Genomic DNA, 22,038 nt, shown 5'->3' with positions numbered 1-22,038 from the left:
TTAACTAGCAAGGCGGAAGAGGATCCAAGTGCCCTCTGAGGGGTATAAGATGTTATAATTTTCCTAGGAAATATCGGCCCCTTATTATGAAGGGCTTTATGTGCCATGCAAATAGCTTTAAAATTAATACATTGTTCTATGGGAAGCCAGTGGAGCGACACCTGTGCTGGTTTAGCAGAAAGATGTCTGGGAGTATTCAAAAGCAAACGGGCAGCAGCATTCTGCACAACCTGCAATCTCTTTTTTACATAGCCAGGAGAGCCCAGGAAAAGAGAATTTCCATAGTCTAGACAAGATAATATTAGGGCCTGAATGAAAATTATTTTGGCCAAGAATGGAAGAACTTTAAAAATCTTTCTAATAGTTTTTTGGAATGGCAATCCATCGTGAGACTGGAGTCTAACCAGAAGCCTAAACTTTTTATATTTTCCTTAGGCAGAGGGAGATCTTTTAATCTTTCCAGTCCCAGGGCTGGGGACTTGAGGAGAGATAAGTTCCCAACTAACATTACTTCTGATTTATCATCATTGAGTTTGAGTTTAGAGTTGGCCATCCATCTAGCTACATCTGAAAGACAGGAGGATAGGTTAGCCTGTTCCGCTTTGGCATTTGTGAAAAGAGAGGCTACCAACTGAGCGTCGCCAGTATATGATACAAAGGGAAGACCGTGAGGTTCCACAATATTAGCCAAAGGGGACATATAAATGTTAAAAAGAGTGGGACTCAACAAGGAACCCTGAGGAACCCCACACGTAAGGGAAAATGTATTAGAAAAGAAGGAATGGTCAAGAACTTGGAAGGTCCTATCTCTCAGAAAGGAAGAGAACCACTTGAAAGTGATACCTTCAATTCTTATTAGTGATAATCTTTGAAGTAATATATTATAGTCCACAAAAGATATAACTAAGGTTGTTTGCACCACCATATGTTTAAATTCCAAAGTCAAAAACATAACTTGGACATCCATTCACATCCCCTTATAAATGATCAGGAAATCAGGACTCATCTCAAAAAGGATTGAATTTTCCCAAAACTTACAGTTTGTTAAATTTAAATATGTTTAACATTTATCTTATTTATAGCTGCAGTCAAACGTCATAATTGATTTATTTGATTCTCTATCCCTATTTTCACTTTCCATCTAGAAAATAAATAACAAATAAAGTCCTTCAATGTACTCATACAAATACTCAAATAATAAATATTGTTATACACATGTATTAATTCGGATCTGCTATCAAACTTGGGAACAGAACATTTTATCTTGACAATCCAACAGCATTAGTTGGGCCATGATACAGAAACATTATTTAAAATTATCCCAACTGGGGCTATCTACAGTTACTAATTTGTTTGTTAAGCCTGTAAGTCTGTTTTCAAGCTGTGCCTGTAAAAACATGGGTAAAGTTTGTCGTACTTATAGGATACTTCAGTAGTAATTTTCATAATCTGATCTCCATTCATATCATAAAGAAAAAACACCTAGCCCCTCATTAAGGCATTGGCGGTCTTTTTGGAAGACCGCCGTGCTGACGGCCGCCAAAAGCCCGCAAGTGTCGGCGTCTCATGACCGACGTGTCGGCGTCTCACGACCAATGTATTATAAATCAGAGACCGAAGACCGCCAGATTACAGCCACAAACCTGACACCGCCAGGCCGGTCGAGGGCGGGAGAGAGGCGGTTCTACCTCGACGACAACCTTGACGTGGGGTGCTGTGCAGCCCAGACCGGTAGATGGAGCGACCGAAAGTGGGGTTGTGTGTGGGAGAGCATGTGTGTGTGTGTCAGAATGGGTGTGCATGCATGTGTGCATATATGCGTACGTGGAGGGGGGGAATGTGTGAATGAATTCGTGCCTAGAGGGGGAGTGTGAATGAATGCGTGCATGGAGGGGGGAGCGTGTCAATGAATGTGTGAAGGGGCGTGTGAATGAATGCTTTCGTGGAGGGGGTGTGAATGAATGCGTGCATGGAGGGGGGAGTGTGAATGAATGCATGCATGGAGCGGGAGTGTGAATGAATGTGGAGGGAGTTGGGTGTGCATGAATGTGGAGGGGGTGCGTATGTGTGAGAGCGAGTGGGGTGCATGTATGTCAGTGTGAGAGCGAGTGGGGGTGCGTGTATGTCAGTGTGAGCGAGTGGGGGTGCGTGTATGTCAGTGTGAGAGCGAGTGGAGGTGCGTGTATGTTAGTGTGAGAGCGAGTGGGATTGCGTGTATGTCAGTGTGATAGCTAGTGGGGTGTTTGTATGTATGCGTGCGGCCAGGTAGGGGTGTGTGTCTGCAAGTGTGTGGACGGGTGGGGGGGTGTTTGCAAGTTTGTGGATGTGTGGGGTTGCGTGTGCCAGTGATAGAAATGGGGAATCCTGTCGCCGGGTCCATTACCGCCAGGATTTTTGTGGTGGAGCGACCGCTGCAAGAAAGCCTGGCGGTTTGCTGCCTCCTAATACGGTCTGCGGGCTTAGGCCTGCCGCTGTCCCAGAGGAGCTCACCGCCAGCCTCTCCCCTTTCACTTTCTGTGTGCAAGTCCCTGCTTCGTAGTATGTTGTGTTGCCACTGCCCAAGCCGGCTTGCCCTCTGTGGTCTGCTTGGTGCTCCTGCTGACTACCCTGGCCGCTGTTGTCTGTGTGAATGCCTCCGCATCCTTCCTTCTGCCCTCTGTTGTGCCACAATTGCCCCTGCCACTTGCTTGTCCTCATTGTAGCTTTCTGGAGCATGTCTTTAATTTCTGTGATAAAGAACCTCCTCATTTTGTTTATTTCTAAAGCAAATGCTTTAGGTTTTACAGCTCTGAATCCAACAAGTTGTTATCAGGTGTGCAACGCTTTTGTCATAAATACATTTTGGCACTATTTGTTTATTAGTGCACTATGGGAAGCTACTTTAGCACACTGGGGAGTTAACTGACAGGCTGCCCCCGGTGTTGGAAGGATCTGTTTCGATGACAAAATTACCCCCCATTGTAGGAAAGTACCATCTTGCCTGGCATGTTACCCCCATATTTCACTGTATATATGTTGTTTTAGTTGTATGTGTCACTAGGACCCTGCCAGCCAGGGCCCCAGTGCTCATAAGTGTGCCCTGTATGTGTTACCTGTGTTATGACTAACTGTCTCACTGAGGCTCTGCTAATCAGAACCTCAGTGGTTATGCTCTCTCATTTCTTTCCAAATTGTCACTAACAGGCTAGTGACCAATTTTACCAATTTACATTGGCTTACTGCAACACCCTTATGATTCCCTAGTATATGATACTGAGGTACCCAGGGCATTGGGGTTCCAGGAGATCCCTATGGGCTGCAGCATTTCTTTTGCCACCCATAGGGAGCTCTGACAATTCTTACACAGGCCTGCCACTGCAGCCTGAGTGAAATAACGTCCACGTTATTTCACAGCCATTTTACACTGCACTTAAGTAACTTATAAGTCACCTATATGTCTAACCTTTACCTGGTAAAGGTTGGGTGCTAAGTTACTTAGTGTGTGGGCACCCTGGCGCTAGCCAAGGTGCCCCCACATTGTTCAGGGCCAATTCCCCGGACTTTGTGAGTGCGGGGACACCATTACACTCGTGCACTACATATAGGTCACTACCTATGTGTAGCTTCACAATGGTAACTCCGAATATGGCCATGTAACATGTCTAAGATCATGGAATTGCCCCACCAATGCCATCCTGGTATTGGGGAGACAATCCCATGATTCCCCGGGTCTCTAGCACAGACCCAGGTACTGCCAAACTGCTTTTCCCGGGGTTTCACTGCAGCTGCTGCTGCTGCCAACCCCTCAGACAGGCTTCTGCCCTCCTGCGGTCCAGCCAGGCTTGGCCCAGGAAGGCGCAGAACAAAGGACTTCCTCAGAGAGAGGGTGTTACACCCTCTCCCTTTGGAAAAAGGTGTTAAGGCAGGGGAGGAGTAGCCTCCCCCAGCCTCTGGAAATGCTTTGATGGGCACAGATGGTGCCCATCTCTGCAAAGCCAGTCTACACCGGTTCAGGGATCCCTCAGCCCTGCTCTGGCACGAAACTGGACAAAGGAAAGGGGAGTGACCACTCCCCTGACCTGCACCTCCCCTGGGAGGTGCCCAGAGCTCTTCCAGTGTGCTCCAGACCTCTGCCATCTTGGAAACAGAGGTGCTGCTGGCACACTGGACTGCTCTGAGTGGCCAGGGCCAGCAGGTGACGTCAGAGACTCCTTCTGATAGGCTCCTTCAGGTGTTGCTAGCCTATCCTCTCTCCTAAGTAGCCAAACCCTCTTTTCTGGCTATTTAGGGTCTCTGCTTTGGGGAATTCCTTAGATAACGAATGCAAGAGCTCATCAGAGTTCCTCTGCATCTCTCTCTTCACCTTCTGCCAAGGAATCGACTGCTGACCGCGCTGGAAGCCTGCAAAACTGCAACAAAGTAGCAAAGACGACTACTGCGACCTTGTAACGCTGATCCTGCCGCCTTCTCGACTGTTTTCCTGGTGGTGCATGCTGTGGGGGTAGTCTGCCTCCTCTCTGCACTAGAAGCTCCGAAGAAATCTCCAGTGGGTCGACGGAATCTTCCCCCTGCAACCGCAGGCACCAAAGAACTGCATCACCGGTCCTCTGGGTCTCCTCTCAGCACGACGAGCGAGGTCCCTTGAACTCAGCAACTCTGTCCAAGTGACTCCCACAGTCCAGTGACTCTTCAGTCCAAGTTTGGTGGAGGTAAGTCCTTGCCTCCCCACGCCAGACTGCATTGCTGGGAACCGCGTGTTTTGCAGCTACTCCGGCTCCTGTGCACTCACAGAGGATTTCCTTCGTGCACAGCCAAGCCTGGGTCCCCGGCACTCTAACCTGCATTGCACGACCTCCTGAGTTGTCCTCCGGCGGCGTGGGACTCTCTTGTGCAACTTCGGGTGAGCACCGATTCACTCCACTTCGTAGTGCCTGTTCCGGCACTTCTGCGGGTGCTGCTTGCTTCTGAGTGGGCTCCTTCTCTTGCTGGGCGCCCCCTCTGTCTCCTCACGCAATTGTCGACATCCTGGTCCCTCCTGGGCCACAGCAGCATCCAAAAACCCTAACCGCAACCCTTGCTGCTAGCAAGGCTTGTTTACGGTCTTTCTGCGGGAAAACACTTCTGTACGACTCTTCACGATGTGGGACATCCATCCTCCAAAGGGGAAGTTTCTAGCCCTTGTCGTTCGTGCAGAATCCTCAGCTTCTACCATCCGGTGGCAGCTTCTTTGCATCCACAGCTGCCATTTCCTGGGCATCTGCCCACTCCCGACTTGATCGTGACTTTTGGACTTGGTCCCCTTGTTCCACAGGTACTCTTGTCTGGAAATCCATCGTTGTTGCATTGCTGGTGTTGGTCTTTCCTGCAGAATTCCCCTATCACGACTTCTGTGCTCTTTGGGGAACTTAGGTGCACTTTGCACCCACTTTTCAGGGTCTTGGGGTGGGCTATTTTTCTAACCCTCACTGTTTTCTTACAGTCCCAGCGACCCTCTACAAGGTCACATAGGTTTGGGGTCCATTCGTGGTTCGCATTCCACTTCTAGAGTATATGGTTTGTGTTGCCCCTATCCCTATGTGCCCCCATTGCATTCTATTGTGACTATACATGGTTTGCACTGTTTTCTATTGCTCTTACTGCATATTTTGGTATTGTGTACATATATCTTGTGTATATTTGCTATCCTCATACTGAGGGTACTCACTGAGATACTTTTGGCATATTGTCATAAAAATAAAGTACCTTTATTTTTAGTATATCTGTGTATTGTGTTTTCTTATGATATTGTGCATATGGCACTAGTGGTACTGTAGGAGCTTCACTCGTCTCCTAGTTCAGCCTAAGCTGCTCTGCTAAGCTACCTTTTCTATCAGCCTAAGCTGCTAGACACCCCTCTACACTAATAAGGGATACCCGGGCCTGGTGCAAGGTGTAAGTACCCCTTGGTACTCACTACAAGCCAGTCCAGCCTCCTACACCCATGCTTTTAATTTCTAAAGGAAATGCTTTAAGTTTTACATCTTTGAATCTACCAAGATAGCTGCAAGTGTGCAACACTTCAGTCATAAATACAGAATGTTAGCACTCTAGTTGTTTCTTAGAGCACTGTGGGAACCTGCAGTTGCACACTGGGGAGTTAGCTGACAGCTGCTCCAGGTGTTTAAAAAGCATGTTTCAGTGTGCCCCTCACAATACTTTACTGAAATGGAGTAAACATACATTTGAGAACTAGAAAATGTGTCCTCACTTTAGCATTCTAGAACACTAACCATACTTCCTATGACAAAACGACCTCCCCATGCTTTTCATTTCTAAAGGAGATGCTTTTAAGTTTGGCATCTTTAAGTCCATCAAGATGCCTACGACTGTGCAGCACTTCAGTCATAAATACAGAATGTTAGCTGTCTAGTTCTTCATTCGCACACGGTGGGAGGCTGCAGTAGAACACTTTGACAGAATATCTGAGGGCATCGCGAGAGCCGCAGGGGTCAGATTTGTAACCTTCTGATCCTTCAGTCAGGGATGTGGAATTCCTGTAGCCTGACGCCTGGGACGTATTGTTTGGGATCAAAGGCAAAAAGTTTTCATGTTTATTTTGTTCACAGTTGAGGTAATATGTGTGTTCATATCATAATGCTGTTTGAGCTTGCATTTATGGTTCATTAATAAAAAGCTTTTATTGTTAGGGTGAGCACTGTAAATAAACGTTTTAAGATCACACTGTACTACTGACATTAGTTCCAGAAAAAAAAGGAATACACCCTTGTTTAAAAAGTTTAACAATATGAGGCTAAGTATAATGCTCCCAGAATGCTTTCTGATTAGGTGCAAATGTTTGCAGACGCTTTTAAGCAAAAGTGATGATTCTTTGCTTTCAAAATAAAATGTTCAGAAAACAAATACAAGTAGGAAAAAACATTTTGCTACTATGAAATTTTATGTGCTATTTCTTTGAAGCATCATTTAGTACAATGTGTTGATGCATGCTAGTATTTCCCAAAAATATTCCTAGTGGAAAATCAGTGTAACCGTTTTCAACAAGAATATGGGAAGCATGAAAATAAACAAGCACTGGCAAAGCCAACTGATCAGACATTTGTTGAGTCTTTTGTTTTCGTCACTTCGTGTCTTGTTTTGACATGGCTTTTGTAACCCTTTATTGTTGTGAGTGCTTCCAGGCCCCCACCATTGTAACAAACCCTGGCAAAAAGCAAAACAAGTTTTTTGGTCTCAAAAAGCACACATTGCCACCATTGGCGTAATAAAGGCCCCACAGCCCCTGTGTTGCAAGGGTACCCCGCCAGGGGGCCCCCTCAGCACAGCACCTGCCCTGAGTGAGTCTGAAGGGGAGCCCCCTCCACTTTCATTGCAGGCGAGGCGCCTCTAGTTTCATTACACCACAGATTGCCACAGTAGTTCCTGGCCCTGTAGTTCCTGGCACTGAACAAAACTACTTTGTGTGCCAATATGGTCCTTGTGGAAAAGCAGAATGTGATCACTCACAGTAAAGCCAACCCATAGATAGAGAGAGAAAAGAAGTTTAATAAAAACAAAATGTCTCGGTTAACACTAGACCTAATTATGAACCCGATTCTTAAAGAAAGTCACAAAAGTGCACCCATGGTATATGTCTTTGAATTAGTGGCCTTCATGAATTCACAAGAACTTACAGAAGTATACCAGGAAATTGTACTCCTAGAAAATATTTGTGAACTGTATTTTAGCACAAGCAAATATGCATGTATAGATTTGCTCATGTGAAAATCTGTTGAACGTTTACAGTTTCCCTCCAGCCACTTTTTTCCCACCCTGGAAGAACGTCTACTTCTGCCATTGTCAGGAGTACATTTCCAACCTTTCTCAGTATGGGAAAAGATTAGAGGAGAGTTGGTGAAAATCCTTAAACATACAAGTTAATAGGTTTTCAGACTCAAAGGCATTCCAGCCCTGGAACTATTGCTAACTGCTTTCTCCAGCCCCAGTATGTAGAGCTGCGAAAAGGTGGCAAAATAAGGACATTGCTATAGTAGGGATTGAAATTGCAAATATGCAGACCCTACTATAGTAGTAGTCCTGGCATAATCAGAGAGGCTGTTATGAGAGCTCTTACATAATGAGATTGCTGCCATAATTTGTCACCAAACTACCCGTATTTACCGGCGTATAACACGCACTGGCGTATAACACGCACCTCATTTTAAGAGGAAATTTCTGGAAAAAAAACCTTAAATTTATATCTGCGTATAACACGCACACATCATTTGCCCCCTATTTTCAGGGAGAAAAAGTGCGTGTTATAAGCCGATAAATACGGTACATGGCAGCAAAGGGACAAATAGATTTTTTTAAAGGACAAGTAGATTTAAGAAGCAACATACACAAGCAGATTTTTTATTAAATTCCACACCCCTGTCAGTGCACCAATATTGAATTAGAAAGCCAGTTGACCTGCAGCCTTAACACAAGCCTGCTGAGCAGTCCTGTGCAGGCATGTTTTCTGGTCACTCTCAGTCCCGTTAGATGATTTCAGGGACACAATGACAATCCAAGCACTGTTTAGTTTATGAATAACATATTCAAAGATAACACTAAAAATTGGAGATATTTAATTTAAAATGTTTATTTTAAAATTGTCAATTTGATGCCTAAGACGTGAATGATAAGCATACAGAATGCAAAAATAAAAGCGAAAACAAGAAAAACAGTTCTAGAATCTTAGCAAGTTTCTGAATATGTGAGTTCTATACACATGTTGACAAATCTCCATCTTTGTAAACAATGTGTTCATACTTTAGGGGGCCATAATGTAATGGCTGCTTGCATTTAACAAAAACAAAAAACATGCCAACCTACAGAGCAGACAGCCGTGATGATATCAGCATTTTTGCCTGTGTTCTAAGAACTATACACTTTTCATTAGAGAGAAAAGAAAGCTAACAGGAGGCAAGAAATGAAAACAGACCAAGGGCCTGATTTAGAGTTTGGCAGGCTGCTTACCCCATTCTCCATATTACGATCTCCACAGGCTATTATGGGATCGTAATACAACGGATGGGATATCCGTCGCATTTATGACGGAGTAACCCCCTCCACAAAACTCTAAATCAGGCCCAAAATGCAAACTGTTAACTGCCAGGTTGTGGATTCTGAAAGTACATGTTTTATTCAGAATGTTAGACTTTATGGTCACATTGCTGAGGAAGATAGTCTGAGTTTATACAAAATGCGCTCTCATTTTAGCTTGTGGAGCACCTCCCATAACGTCTAGGAGAAAATCATGGGAGCAAACAATTCTCTCTGAAATATGGTCCATCAAATCCCAGCAGAGCATCTTCACTGGGTAAAATCACCTTCGAACACACCACAGTTCCTATAATGTTAATGGTACTACCAATAAATTATTAAAACTGTGCAGAGGTAACCCCAAATAAACCTATAAAGATCAAAGTAATAACTAATGTCAGAATGGATGATTCTTAATCCACTCACTCAAGTAGAAACTCACAGACAATCTATATCCAAACAACACTGGAATGCAAATAACTATGGGCCAGATGTATGTCCATTTCCATTTCATTTTGTGAGTCTCTAATTGTGACCTTTTGCAACTCACAATTAGAGACTCACAAAATGAAATGTACAAATGTGTCTCAGACACATTTAGCGATTCCCAGTGGGGTCGCAAAGACCTACCTTATCAATATTCATGAGGTAAGCCACAATTTACGATCCCATGGGGAATGGCTACACTCACAGGGATTGTGGCCTGCTGGGGACAGGAGACTATCATGTATGTAACTGCTTTTAAATAAAGCAGTTTTTTTTAAACATGCAGCCCATTTTCCTTAAAGGAAAATAGGCTGCTTTTCAGACAAAAAACTGAAAAGTTTTCTTTTCATTTTTTCAGAGTAGGCAGTGGTCTGTGGGACCACTAACTGCTCTGAAAAAATATTTACGCTTCCATTCACAATTCCCGTTTCGGAATGGGTTACCTCCACCTTGAAGTTGGTGGAAACTGCAAATGTTTTGTGACCACATTCACTGCCACAAAACATTCCTAAATGCCAGTGCGATTCGGAAGGGATACCCTAAACACGCCCCTTCCTAATACCAAATCGCAAAAGCAAAATGTGATTTAGTAAACAAGTTACTGAGTCGCATTTCGCTTTAGTATATAGAAAAAAAAGCACTCGTCCTTTTGCGACTGGAAAAATGCTTTGCACATCTGGCCCTAAATGACTAAAGAGAAACAAAGAAGATGTATTTTCACTGAGGGAGTCACTCCAAATAAAAGCGAAAATGATCCCAAGATTTGTATCATAAAAAAGACAACACAGGGTCCACTAATATTTGGTCATTGCGCTTCTATGCGGCAAGAGGACAACAATGTTGCCCAATTGGGCACTCTTTGATATTATTTTATGGAGTACATCTCCCAGAAGGCCACTTTGTTTGCAAGATGGGAGGATTAGGATATATAAATGCATTGAAAACAGTTTGCTGGACATGTGCAATAATATCTGGGTTGACTTTAACTATATTCAAATTGAAATAAAACATGTGGATGGTGCAGTGTAACAATGCTGAGATGACTGTAAATATACATACATCAGAGGACATAATGATTGGATGGGGCACAAGGCAGGGATGCCCACTCTCCCTCTTGCTGTTTGCAGTGTCACTTGAGCCTCTTGCGAGTTGGAGTCGTGGGGATGCCCAGATCAGCACCCTGGACTGGGAGGATGCAATATCCGTATATGCGCACAATATTTTGCTATTCTTGGCGGAGCCTAGCCGGTCATTGAAGTGTATTCTGGAGATCTTGCATATCTTTAGTGGGGTTCACTGAGCCACGCATCAACAGGAGCAAGTCAATGGCATATCCCTTGATAGACAGCCACCCACCCACGCCCCTGCGATATGCTTCTCGGTTCGTTGGGTGCCGATGGTTTCAAGTACCTGGGCATTTATGTCATGTCCGACCGGGAGCGATTCTTCCATGCAAATTTGTGGAGGATCTTGGAGGCATATAAGTAGGATGTGGGTCACTGGCGTAGCCTCCCATTGTCTCTGCTGGGTAGGACAGTGCTTTTCAAAATGATCTGGTACCCCAATTTTCTGTAAGTCCTCCAGAGTACACCATTCGTGGTGCCGGATAGGTTTTTTTGGCAGATGGATGGGGTCACTAGGATGCTGTTTTGGGATGGGGAAGCTCCCCCCACACAGCCCTAACAACAGTGACAAGAAAGGCCTTGGATGGGGGCATTGCTTTGCCTAACCTTAGGCTGTACTACTGGATGTCCTACCTGGTGGTTGTGAACAATTGGGTTTTCTCTGATCAGAGAGAGACCTTCCTTATGAGTGATAAGAGGGCAGTGGACCTGGTGGGGTACCTGAGGCACCTGAATTGGGGGGGTGGGGGGGGGGGTGGATTTGGGGGCTCCCGCTGCTGACTGCTATAGTTTTACTATCTGAAGGAGGGTGGAGAAGGTGATGGGTTTGAAGGGACGAGTTACACTGGAAACCCCACTGTGGGAGGCAGAGGCACTGAGGGGGCTCAGGAACATTGAAGGCTACAAAAAGTGGGACATTTTGGGCATCTCAGTAGTGGGGGATGTCTGGAGAGAGTGAAGGTTGCTCTCCTTTCCAGAAATGTAGGCCGAATAAGAGATGTTGGGCAGTCAGTGCCTCAAATACCTGCAGATGTGGCATATTCTTAAGAGTTATGGTCCTCTGCTGGAAGATTTGCCGGAGGATTCCCCCCAGGAGTACAGGGTGCTGATATCCCCCCCCCCTTCACGCGCATGCCATATTCTTGGTCTAGTCCACACATGGTCTGTCTGACTTGCCCCCACCAGGATAGATGTGGAAGGGACCTAGATAGATTGGCGAATGAGGCTTGGGGTGTGAGGCCTGCTGCTACCCATCGGGATGCGTTTTCACCTGGATCAGCTAAAACTACTGCACAGGGTGTACTTCACGAGGAAACACCTGTATAAACTGGGGCGATCTGTCCCTGACCTTTGTCTGCGAGGTTGTGGCCCGATGGGTACACTACTTCACACGATAAGGGAGTGCCCACTGGTGCTGAGCAGTGAGCAGGTGGGGTCACATCTGTCTGTGGTGGTGGAGGTCGGCATACAGCTTACACCACAGTTGGTTGCGCTGGGTATCTGGGAGGAACAGACTTTGGAAAAGTTCCTGCTTTTCTGTAATGTTGCCTTGGCAGTTGTAATGCGGGTTACAGCCAGGCGGTGGGGTGCCCTGTCCTGCCCACGTTGCGGGAGTGGAAATCTAATCTTAGTTGGTATATGTGGGCGGAGGAGCAGGTCTATAAATCTAGGAGATGCCCCGTAAGTTTGAGAGAGTCTGGCGCCCTGGATGGTCGAGGAAGCCTGTGGTTGGGGGCTGTCACCTACTGGTGGTGGGATTTTGAGGGGCGTGCAGGGGCGCCTTTTCTAGATATAGTTGGGATGGGCCTACCGGTCTTGGTCATGATTGTACAACTGAGGGGCACGTCCTGTTACCTATGTTTGAGGATCAGTGGTTATAGAGGGTGGTGCAATTAGATACCTGGGTCTCGTATATCTGTGTCTAGTATGGAGCAGACTATCTGGGTGTTGTTTGGAGGGTGGGGGGGTTGGGGGAGTGTTTCTCTTTGGTGTGAAGTTGGCCAGCTTGCTGGTCATGTGTTTCCTTCATTGGTCTACTGTGTATCATGTTGTTAAATGCCAATAAACACATCCTTAAAAAAATGAACATACACAAATCAAAGTAATAATTAATGCCAGACTAGATGATTGTTAGTCTGCCCACTCGGGGTGAATACAAATTCACAGACGATCCATATCCAAATGATGCTGGAAAGCACAAACGATTGAAATGATCACAAGATTCGAACTGTAAAAAACATAGAAGTGCATGTAGTTATATGTGGTCAGTAGGCCAATAAACTGCTGTGCTGCAAGAGAACCACAATTTTTCACTAGAGGTCACTCACATTATGATGTGATTTTATGAACTACATCTCCCAGAAGCCACTTTGGTGGCAAAATGGCTTTTGATTCTGTGAACAAGACTGTACGATGTTGAAACGTGTTGGCATCATATGCCTGATTTGCTGTCACTAATGGAATAAAATAAGCTTAATATCCACCTTTTTCTGTAACATTAACAATTTTTTATTATTTCATGAACGAAATAGGCAGGTATGTTCATATTGGCCTACATTCAAAACAAGAGAACGGTCTGGCCACATATAAGAATACTTTACAACCAGTTTTGATAGCACTGATTAACGATAAATGTGGCATCCTTCAAACATGTGAAACTATTCGGTTTTCCCAATAAATGAAAGGAAATTACAGGCATATTAATGGTACCCACTCATTACTGTATCTCCATTCTCCACTCACTGATGTTCCCAATTCCAAGGAAAATTACAACTCTTATTCAATTCCTTTTGTTTTTTCGTCAAATTTTCTTGTTCTTTTTTATTTCCATCATATTGTATTTTCTCCAGGTCCATAACAGTGGAGCAAGATGATAAGATACACTTGATCTTGGACTTGGACTATAGTAAGGAAAATGCACAAATTTTGAATGTCCTGAATAGACACTGGAATCTGATTAAAAAAGATATGGATGCTGGTCTAGGAGTGGGAGAACGTCCCTATGTAACGTATAGGAAAGTACCATCTTTGAAAGATAAGCTAGTGAAAAGTCATTTTGAATCACCATCTGTGTGCAATTGGCTAACAACTTCACAAAGGGTTTTTTGTTGTTGTAATAAATGTAAAGCATGCAGAATTGGCATAAACAGAAAGAAAATAGAGGACCCTCATGGCAGAGACTTTATAATTGATGAAAGGATCACATGTGATACTACGTTTGTAGTGTACGTGATAGAATGTCTCTGTGGCATGAGCTATGTGGGCAGCACTATTTGCCCGTTAAAAACACATTCTAGAACACATAAGGGCAGTACAAAATGGTGACAGTAACTATGCAATGACTAAACATTTGAAAAACCATGTTGGAGCTAATTGGCTACATATGAGATTTTTTGGTATAGCGGTGGTGTAAAAACATGAAAGAGGAGGTGATAGAGTACAACAGTTGAAGCGCCTAGAATCAAGGCTTATAATCAGATTAAAAACTAAGACCCCATATGGAATCAATGGGGATGAAGAACTATGAGCCAGATGTATTAAAAAGTTTTGCACTCGCAAACGGTGCGAATCGGCAAATTTGGCCGTTTGCGAGTGCAAAACCGTGGTCTGTGATGCATGAAATGCATTCGCAGACCACAAATAAGAAATCGCTAAAATAGCGATTTCTTGCATTGCGACCTGGAAATTGCGAGTCGCAATTTCCAGGTCGCAAGGCTATGCTGGAAAAAATCGCAAATTGCGATTTTTCCAAAAATGGCATTTTGCACTTGCAAAATACCATGCTTTGAAATCCAGTTAAGCTGCATTTTTAAATTAAACATGTAAAGCACACATGCCCTTTTAGCATGTGTGTACCTTACATGTTGAAATAAAAGTTTTTGGGGTGCAGGAGAGGGAGCCTTAGGCCCCCAGCACCTTGGCCTGTTGCATTTCCAACATTGTGATTTCTGGTTCAGAAATCGCAATTTTGGAAATGCAAAATATTCGCAACTATGGACCAACAGGCCCATAGCTGCGAATGGGGCCGGTATCGCAATTTGCGATTCGGTAATAGCATTTGCGATTTTTAAGAAATCGCTATTACCGATTTGCAAATGTGATACATGGCCCTTTGCGAGTCGGTAATAGCGATTTCTGAAAAATTGCTATTACCGAATTGCAATGGCCCGTGATGGTACATCTGGCCCTATATTGCCACCTCTAACTTCTCTTAGAAACCTACAATTCTGAACATTCATGTCTGGCCTTTGGTCACTGTGATGGGGCTGTTTGACATGTATAGAATTGTGTGAGATCTTCACTATATAAAAAATGTTAAACATCATAGTAAATGTGAAGAAAGTCCGGACTGAAAAGAAGGGACAGTTCAATAAGTAGAAATCCCCCTGTAAGCATCAGATTGCCAGAAGACTATCTGACTTGTCTATCTGAGACATAACCTTACAACGAAAAAACCTTAAAATGATAAAATGGCAATAGTTGTTCTTCCTTCCGTCTCCATCTATCCTTATCTCGCTCTCCTCCTCCTTATTATTTTTCTTTCCCGCCCCCTCTTTCGCTTTAATCAAGGTTGTCTGAGTTGCCAAAAATTTAACATTGGTGTGTGTAAATAAGAGAAGGTGAAAAATTTGGTTTTAATATTTGTTATACATATATTTAGTTTTGCTTAATAAAAGTGGTGTGTGGGGTTTGAAATGAGTTGTAATTTGTTTTCACTGTGTAGTGGTATATAATGGGAATGTTGGTGTGACTACATATCCCATAATGCCCCATAATGGCATGTAATAGGAGAAACTATAAATTAAGTTGTAAATGGATCACTTTCCCACCGTGATCAAGACCTTGGTGGTTGAAACGCGTTGGTGGTGTTTGGGTTACTCGTTTCTGCTGTAAGAATAAACATCAAACACAGGGATTCCTGTGTCTGCCGTGTATGACTTTGTGTCATTTGGTGGAGATATATATATATATATATATATGTATATATATATATATATATACTTACCTGTGCTATCTTTGAGGGTCATTCTGGTGTGGACGTCGCCTGAGCCAACCACTGTGGGATGCCATGCTGAAGAAAAGAAAGGAAACTGTGAGACTTTAGTTTTTGTCTTTATGAATGTCTCACGATGGGAAGACTGTGATTTAAAGGGAACAGAAAGGAAATACATTTTCATTTGAGAATATTTTTCTACAATCCTATCCATTATTTTTATTTTAAACCATTCTCCTAATGTCATTTTCATTTAAACTAAAGGATATCTTGCTCTGCAGCCTTCTCCCTCAGTCAGAACTGCGACTGCTATTTCCCAGACCAAAGCAGACAAGGAGAGGGAGCCCGATACCCAGGCTGGCTAGTTCCCTGGCACAGCCAACAAAAAGCCATGTCTGGCTCCACACAGCCAAGTTCCCTCAAATATGTAGCGAAGGCCTGACCAATTTTATTTAATGTGAATACATTTGTATTTCTTTTTTAAAAACAATAACATTGCATGAGCATTATGTTTGTTGTGAGTGATAACTGTGCTACCGAATAAGGTGTTATAACTCGCACCAACCTCCTACCGGAGCCTTGCTGGGTCTGTTTGGCTCGCCCCAGAAATTCGGTGAGTGCACAGCAGCATGTCTTGCTCCTGTGGTTCCTGCGACACAACAGTCCGTGTCACAAGGTTTGCATTGTTGCCCCTAAGTCACACTGGACTGAGAAATAATAAAACATTCAAATGATTTATATGGTTTTGTACTTTTGTATCTTGCAAAATGTCTGCAAAAGTGGTCTGATGCTGAATTAAGCTATTAAGCTGACAAATAATGTTTCAAAAATAAAGAAACCAATACTTATAAAGTGAGAATGGAAGATAAATGCTGTTCCTTTGTAGAAAGTCACAGTGAGTTTGGATGGTATAGCTTTCTAACTATGTTATTCCTGTTTCTTACAGGCGTAGCAGTTTCTGAATTTGACCTGTTCACTCTAAGCAGAGAGGAAGGCCAGTATCCAATAGATCCTCTGAACACAGACAGAAGGGAGTCCACTTATCTGCTCAGCACAGGTCAGAACTGGTGCAGAAGCTGAGTTTTTCAGAGACTCTTTCTCATCTGAGGCTCATGATGTTAACATTGTACATAGTGATCTATATGTTCTCCAGATGACACTGACTGAGCTGTACACTGACTTTACAAAGAGTGAAAGTAAAGACAGGATACAAGTCTTTCCAACCTCCTCTGAGCTAACTCAGTCCCGAAAGTCTATCTTTACGACCACTAGTATGAATCTCTGTGTCACTTATCTATATTTTCTCCCTGTTAGTTGATATTATGAGCTTAAAGTGTCTATTTCCTGAGGAACGAACCTTCCAAATGTCCTTGGGGCGAGTGATCTAAAATCTGCTTTTCAAGAACAGCAGACCCTTCTATCCACAAGTGAACAAGATTTTATAAATATACTGATAATTTGTTGTTTATTGTTGACAGAAAGGAGTCTGCATGTCTGTTGCAACTTTCACAATCTTCTGAATCATGTGGCGGTTAGCATTAAAGCTGTCAGGGACCAGGGATGTAATGTCTGCCTCTGCAACCACAGTTTTCCCACGACTCAAAGGGCCCCTGTTTTGTATGTTCATTAAACATCTTAATCTGGCACAGCAACTGATAACCTTAGCGTCAGTATTCACCACATTCATGATAACCTTAGCGTCAGTATTCACCGCATTCATGATAACCTTAGCGTTAGTATTCACCGCATTCAGCTTTAGTATTCACTGCATTCCCGAATCCAGCTGAAAGGTTTTTCCACCTAACCGAAGCCCATATCTCGCCTAATGCAACGCATGCATGTGCCACACACAAGCTACTTCCCCACAATCCAGCACCCATGTTTTTCTATTGTCTTTAGTGTATGCAACATCATCAGTGAGATAACATGGGGCAGCTTTATCATGGGTTCAATGTGTCTGACTACTTTTGCTATCTTTGTAGACTTTATGTACAATAGCAGACAACAGATTCCCTTGGTATGAGAAAGTTACAGGTGTGTCCTCTGATGTACTATCACCAGACAGCGAACGCCCATCACTACCAATTATCCCTTCGCCATCACCCAGATAATTTCTGCACCCACCCCCAGCCTATTATCAAGCACAATATTTCCACGCCTGAGATCCAGCATAGCACATGACATTGTATAGGTTATGAACTCTCACACATTTGCAGCATTAAAACTCCACTACCTCTTAGGTACCTGGGCGACCCTCTTCCCAGAGCTGGCATGGTCTCTGAATATTACTCTGCTAGTTTCTCGGGCCAATGTGGACCCAATGTGATGGCAAACACTGCCACTAAATGTTTTGGGCCTTGTGGCATTCTAGAAAATTATGATACTGCAGCAAATTTTATATGTGCTTCAGAACTTCCCATTTCCAATCCCACGCTCCTGGTTCCAAGCACTAGATAGAGCAGTAGCCTAATTTCTTTGGCGTAGAAATAGATACCGAATTGCTTTACAGCACTGCCAGAGGGGGCATACGACGGTGGGATGGGGATGGCCAACCCTTACTTATACTATTTGGCGACACAGCTCTTGGTTATTCATGACTGGTTTAATGGGGGTTGGGCCGACTCTGCATATCAACTTAACTTAAATTAAATTAACTTCACTTAGCTTCCCACAAATTTTAGATCTCCTCTATGGCACCCGCTCCCTCATGAATTGGATCCAGTGACCAGAGTGGTTTTCCTTGCCTACATGTTGGGACAACGTCATCACCCAGCATACCTCCTTATGGCAGGGCACGTGGCTGAAGGAATCAGCTACCTTGTGCGGGTTCGGGAAATGGGGCTTGCTGGGCATTTCACTGTTGGGAGATGTGTGGAGGGAGGGATGTATGCTGTCCTTTTAGGACCTACAGACCACACATCAACTCTCCCATGCATAATTTTATAAATACCTCCAGCTTCGTCATGCCCTTAGTGTACACCTGTCTCACACTGACACCCTGAATATAGTCCATTAGAGGACAAGTTGCCCATGGGGGCTTTGGGGAAAAAGGGGGTGTCCCAAATTATAAAATGTTAATTAATCATGCTCCGGGTGATCTAGATCATCTCAGAGCTAGGTGGAAGGGATGGCTGGGCCCCCTTGAAGAAACGGACTGGCAGGATGCACTGATGGCGCTAAGACTAATAGCTATATTGTCTGGACTGCGATTGATACAAATGTATTTTCTGTATGGGTCATAGCTCTCTCTTGTCCAGCTGTATCAAGCGGGACTCTGTTCCACTTCCTGCTGCCCTAGGTGCTCAGAAGACTATGCAGACATCTTTCACATGGTTTGGAGATGCCCCTGCATTGTAAAATACTGGAGAAAGATATTTCATGAGCTTAATGCGGTGATGGGGTGGGGGCAACAGATGTCTCCAGTGATGGTCCTACTGGATATAATGGAGGGAGCAGAGGGTTCAAGAGCTGACCAAACATTCATGGGTATGCCCTGATGATGGCGAAATGAGACATTACGACCAATTGGAATTACTCCACTGCACCGTCCCTCCCGCAATGGAGGTGAGTGGTCGACTGGTGTGCAAAACAGGAAAAAACTGTTTATGAGGCGAGGGGATGCCCTCACAAACATGCAAAGGTATGGGGGAAATGGTTGGGTCTCCTCCCATGAACGATCAGGGATGTAGAATATTTGATGTATAACAATAGCAGGTCATAAGTCAGTTTGGGTGTTGTACTGAGAATTTCCCTGCTGCCTATATGTTGTTAATTTTATGCTGACGAAAGGTGTGTCTTTCCCTGTGTTTTCTTTCCCTTACAAAAACCAATACAAATGTTTATAAAAAAAATATCTCTCCACTACCTTAACTCGCCAACTTTCTGCCATGATAGTGTCTGTGCATTTGTTGGACAGTGACCCATTCTAACACCTTACAATCTATTGTCACATCACTCATTATGCATGTGGAACCGAAATACATCCTGGTACTGGCGTTCTACTCCAGTGGTTCCCAAATTTTTGACTTCTGTGAACCCCACTATATCATTACTGGAACCCAGGACCCCCACGAATCATTATCGGAATCTGGGGTCCCCCCCATTGACTCATTACTGAAAGCTGGGGACCTAATCTGTTAATAATATTTAATTTTCTAAGCAGTTGCGGACCCCCTCAGTAAGCTTTGCGGGTCCCCAGGCCACAGGTTGGGAACCCCTGAACCATGCTACGCAATTGTTCATGCCCACCGCTCCTCACACAACATAACTCACCGCGGCGGTCTACACACCAGGGCAATTTTGATTTTCTTGTTATCAGCAATATTGGTCCTCTCCTTGCACAACTGGGAGCTATATTTCTCACATGATTGTTATTGACTATAATAATATGGCTGTTTATTGAAAAATATATCTCTTAGCCCTCCAGAGCTCTCTGCGTTCACCACTTCTGATTATTCATCTAATGCTAATTCCTGATAGGTTAAGACACAGTTATCAAGTAAGCGCTGTCCCATCTAACCATTCAACCTGTTTAACCTTTGGTTGCTACAGAGAAATACAAAGTTAGAAAAATAACACATTTAAACATCAAAAAAGATGCACTGAGATTTAAAATGTAATAAAGTTATTTTCCACAGTAGAAATAATTCCTCCTAATTTTGTCAATCCTTTAGGAACAGAACACGATCCAGATCCTTGCTTGTTGGACGAGTATTTCTTAAAAGGAAGAGAAAGCCCGACCTGCCCCAGCTCAGGTGAAGTATACTCTCTCTGGGTGTTTACATTACTGTGGTGAGACAATTATTCCTCTTAACTCAAACAAACAATTCACCAGCTCCTAGCTGCTAGTGTTAGACATCAGCTGACCTTCTGTGAAGATGACTTATCTGAACAGGATGAGACCTACCTCTCTGCTTCACTCAGCAGCAGAGTGGAAAGGGCGTTGTTGTCAGCTAGAGAATGGCAAGTGCTGTGCTCATCACAGCTGAAAAAGTGTGAATAAAAGAGCAGTGAACGGCAGCAGCAGCAGGATTACAGTCTGCAAGAATATGTTGTATATTTGTATATAATGTAAATGGAAAAACGAAAACTGAGAAACCACATTGGAGGAAAACAAATAATGACGAACCAATTTTAAGGAAAGATAATTTTAAGGAAATACAAATAAATAAAAAATTAAAGGAAACATTTAAAATAAAAGATAATTTTAAGGAAAAGTCAAAAATTACATGGGTGCAGTTTAGGGCTGGTGAAGGTTCAGTGATGGGTAGAGTTTAGGGGTGGTGAAGGCTTTTAGGGTTCAGGAATGGGTGGGGTTTGGGGGTTGTTAGGGGTGGTGAACTGCTTTAGGGGTCGGTGGATGGTTTTGGGTAGAAACAGCTTTAGGGTTCAGGAATGAAGGGAGAATATGGTGGTAAAAGATTTTAAGGCTTCAGGGAAGGGTGGAGTTTAGATGTAAGAAGTGTTTTTTGTGGTTGAGGCATGGGTGGCGTTTAGGGGGGGTGAGTGTTTTAGGGGTCAGTGATGGGTGGAGTTTAGGGGTAGTGAGGGTTGTTTTTAGCATTGAGAGGTGGGTGGCGTTTATGGGTCAGGGATAGGTGTAGTTTAGGAGTGGTGTGGAGTTTTTAGGGTTCAGGAATGGGCGGCAAGGGTGGAGCTCAGAGGTAGTGAGGAGTTTTGGGGTTCAAGGATGGTTGGAGTTTGATGGCAGGGATTGGGTCGAGTTTAGGCGCACTCAGGGGATTTTAGTGGTACATATGGATGATGATTAGGAATTGTGAGGAGGTCCTTCATGGAATGGTGTTTAGAGGCATTGAGGGATCAACAAATTAAAAGCATCTGAAGTAATTCTTGACAGCGAAAAGGGTATAAATCTGAAATAATGTCCCTTGAAGTAAAGCACTGAACTAAATACCACCAGCAAAAAAAATTTAATTTTAAAACTGCTACCTTTACATTTACACCTTAAACAAGAAGCTTCCTAAAGTCAATTTAGAAGACTAAATTTGTTTTACTTGTGTATGCTGCCGTCAAGGAAGCCTAGGTAATGTGACGCACATGAGTAAGGTGGCCAGTGGACACGCTTTTTGTATGTGAAAGATTCATGTTTGTGGGATGACCAACTGTTTATGAGGCTGGCCATACGAGGTACATATAGAAGGTTGCTACTCAAGCCCTGTTTCCCCAGAAGGGATTTGAAAATAAGATAAAAAAGTATGAGTTTTTGCACTTTAAGCCCATATGTGGTTCAGGCCTCACTGTCATCCTGAGACACGTACCTCAGCAATGTGTGTGTTCCTGATGGTGTTAGGTGAATCTTTTTTTCTGTCTTTACAGATGTGTTGTCTTCTTTTTGACTTTGGATTTTTATTGACATGTTTATCCATTTTGAAT

At 43.6% G+C, this 22,038-nt stretch overlaps 1 protein-coding gene across 1 annotated transcript in view; it reads left to right on the top strand.

Moving 5' to 3' along the window:
• The window catches only part of LOC138248902 (zinc finger protein interacting with ribonucleoprotein K-like), a 100,316-nt gene that overhangs the window by 14,125 nt on the left and 64,153 nt on the right, over positions 1–22,038 (top strand). The window contains exons 4-5 of the mRNA XM_069202882.1: positions 16,592–16,702; positions 20,319–20,399. Of these exons, the coding sequence (XP_069058983.1) occupies positions 16,592–16,702; positions 20,319–20,399 (192 nt within the window). The remainder of the gene's footprint in view (positions 1–16,591; positions 16,703–20,318; positions 20,400–22,038) is intronic.

The sequence above is a fragment of the Pleurodeles waltl genome, chromosome 8 (assembly GCF_031143425.1).
Source record: "Pleurodeles waltl isolate 20211129_DDA chromosome 8, aPleWal1.hap1.20221129, whole genome shotgun sequence".
In the NCBI taxonomy this organism is placed as follows: domain Eukaryota; kingdom Metazoa; phylum Chordata; class Amphibia; order Caudata; family Salamandridae; genus Pleurodeles; species Pleurodeles waltl.
The sequence above is the reverse complement of the archived record's forward strand: the minus strand, read 5'-3'. Positions and strand labels throughout refer to the sequence as shown.